This window comes from Oreochromis niloticus, linkage group LG16 (assembly GCF_001858045.2).
Source record: "Oreochromis niloticus isolate F11D_XX linkage group LG16, O_niloticus_UMD_NMBU, whole genome shotgun sequence".
Taxonomy (NCBI): domain Eukaryota; kingdom Metazoa; phylum Chordata; class Actinopteri; order Cichliformes; family Cichlidae; genus Oreochromis; species Oreochromis niloticus.
The window spans coordinates 33160283-33162992 of NC_031987.2; the positions used below are offsets into that span (position 1 = coordinate 33160283).

At 44.5% G+C, this 2710-nt stretch overlaps 1 protein-coding gene across 3 annotated transcripts in view; it reads right to left on the bottom strand.

Moving 5' to 3' along the window:
• Positions 1-1331: 1331 nt before the first annotated feature.
• Positions 1332-2710, bottom strand: part of wdr4 (WD repeat domain 4) — an 11124-nt gene continuing 9745 nt past the window's right edge. For 2 of the 3 annotated variants that reach the window (XM_005460906.4, XM_003456210.5), the window contains one exon: positions 1332-1689. In XM_005460906.4, coding sequence (XP_005460963.1) covers positions 1502-1689 — 188 coding nt within the window. In that variant the 3' untranslated portion in view covers positions 1332-1501. The other variant, XM_025903964.1, reaches the window with a different exon arrangement.

Consider the following 2710-nt stretch of genomic DNA (forward strand, 5'->3'; position numbering starts at 1 on the left):
TTCTGTCTGGACTGTTTATTTCATTTTCAAACAAAAAGCCAATCGAATTATTGTCTCAGAAGAGGAAAACAGGAGGCCATAGAGAGACAAGGAGAGAGGGAGAAGCCAAAAGTGAATCCGATATGCAGTGAAACGAAATGCTTCCTAAATCTTCCTTCTTCTTTTGATTGCTCCCTCTCACTGGATCATCTGCATCCATGTTACTCTATCCTCCTCTGTCACACCTTCTGCATGTCCTCCTTCACTTCATGGGTCACTTCAGTGTGTACGCCATGCCATCTGCTGCGTCTTTCACTCTCCACTTTGTTTTTGTTGTTGTGTGTCAAGCAAAATGTCAAGTGTCTACTGATGTATGATCACCAGACACTTCTAAAGCTTCGTCTGTCTGCTGTAAAACTAGTGTTGCTCCCCCATGAAGGGCAAGAGCTTTTACCCCCGCTCTTATCTGGGATACCGGCTTTTCTCTACCAACCTCCAAGCTCACCTCACTGGAGGAAGCGACACGGACGTCAGAAGGTGGGCGAGTAGCTAAAAAGCCTGTTTGGCCTGCTGTCCCAAACTTTTCCTGGCCCAAAAGGAATCGCCTCCTCACCTCTTTGCTTTGTTGCGCAAAGAGGGACATGGACCCCCTATTGATCCTCTACCTAATCACACGAGACAAGGTGTGAAAACGGGTGTAGGTCACAGACAAGATTTTGGGTGAACTCATTGTGAAACCTAGCCCCACCCTATCATGTGATTTCCTGAGGTCAGAAGGCACAGGACGTGAGTGGGCGTTAAGGCGTCTGGGAAGGATCTCAAAACTGGAATACTGATGGCAGACAGTTGGTGTCATAAGCCCCGCCCTCTTTTCAAAGATGGTCGTTCACAGTGGACATAAATGGCGTCTTTCACTCCTCTTTCAAACCATCTGTCTTCTCCACCACGTTTACTAGTGATGGTGTGATGAAGCCCTGGGAATGTGGCGAATCTTTCTGGCCAACTGCTTCGCCAAAAGGCAGAGCACACGAAGCCCCGTTCAACGGCTCATGTGGAAGTGCTGACATCAGCTCATCATTAGATTTACAGCAGCCCTGCTGTGATAATACATGTGGGCTACATACCAGTGGATATGTAAACGCAGTGATGCATCAATTGCAGAATACCAGAAAACCCTGAGAAAGTTTAGTCGTAAATCTTCAATTCCTCAGCTGCTGTCACCACACACTGGTGTGAATGCATGCAATCAGAAACCTGCTTCAAAATGTGAACAGAGAGCCAAACTAACCCGTAGACAGCGTGAGCACAGTGCATATGGTGCATTTCCCTAAACAGCATGTTTCATTCACTGGTGATAGTGGAAACATAGGGCAGACTTTAATGATAATGTTTTTACATTTTTCTTTAAAAATAAGACAGAAATATGAGTCAAACATGAAAACCCCTCATCGGGCCTGTGTGGTGAAGCTCACACATTTTATCAATGCATCAAAAAAAGGAAATAAATGTTCTTAAAGTGTCTTCAGGCAAATGGCTGAGTCACCGCCTCAGTTTCCTTCTTGGCCCTCTTGTTGCACTTTGCTCTTTGACCCCCGCTCCTCTTCAGCTGCTGCTCCTCCAGCCTTTGTTGTTTCTTCTGGAGGTACACCGCCACATTGTCAAAGGTCACCTTGTGCAGCTGCTCAAAGCGGTTATTGGTCCTTAAGGAGGCTGGTATGTAAGAGAAGGTACAGTAAGTATATGTCTGCATCAGTATATGAAGAATATGACTGACAGATGTCCTGATGGATGCTCAATCATCCAGGAAGGGAAATCCCAAAAAGTTGATTCTGTTCACCTGGACGAAGAGTTTTCAGTGGGAGAAACATTTCGTCAGTCATCCATTCTTCACTCTCAGCTGACTGCAGGTTTCCCCAATCTTATAAACAGTACATTAGCACAATGACTGAAACCAGCAGCACTGAAGGAACAACGGGCTGGGAGGTCAGTTCCTTGGTCATAATTGCCTTAAAAATCTTAGAAATATGGTATCTAAGCAGATTCTTACTCTGGATGGCATTACCTTGGCCTCCAGTAACACTGTGAGGAACCTTGGAGTCATTTTTGACCAGGACATGTCCTTCAATGCACATATTAAACAAATATGTAAGACTGCTTTCTTCCATTTGTGCAACATCTCTAAAATTAGAAATATCCTGTCTCAGAGTGATGCTGAAAAACTAGTTCATGCATTTATTACTTCCAGGCTGGACTACTGTAATTCATTATTATCAGGATGTCCTAAAAACTCGCTGAAAAGCCTTCAGCTGATCCAAAATGCTGCAGCAAGAGTCCTGACAGGGACTAGAAAGAGAGAGCATATTTCTCCTGTTTTGGCTTCCCTTCATTGGCTTCCTGTTAAATCCAGAATTGAATTCAAAATCCTGCTCCTCACATACAAGGTCTTAAATAATCAGGCCCCATCTTATCTTAATGACCTTGTAGTACCATATCACCCTATTAGAGCACTTCGCTCTCGCTCTGCAGGCCTACTTGTTGTTCCTAGAGTATTTAAAAGTAGAATGGGAGGCAGAGCCTTCAGTTTTCAGGCCCCTCTTCTGTGGAACCAGCTTCCAGTTTGGATTCAGGAGACAGACACTATCTCTACTTTCAAGATTAGGCTTCAAACTTTCCTTTTTGCTAAAGCATATAGTTAGGGCTGGACCAGGTGACCCTGAATCCTCCCTTAGTT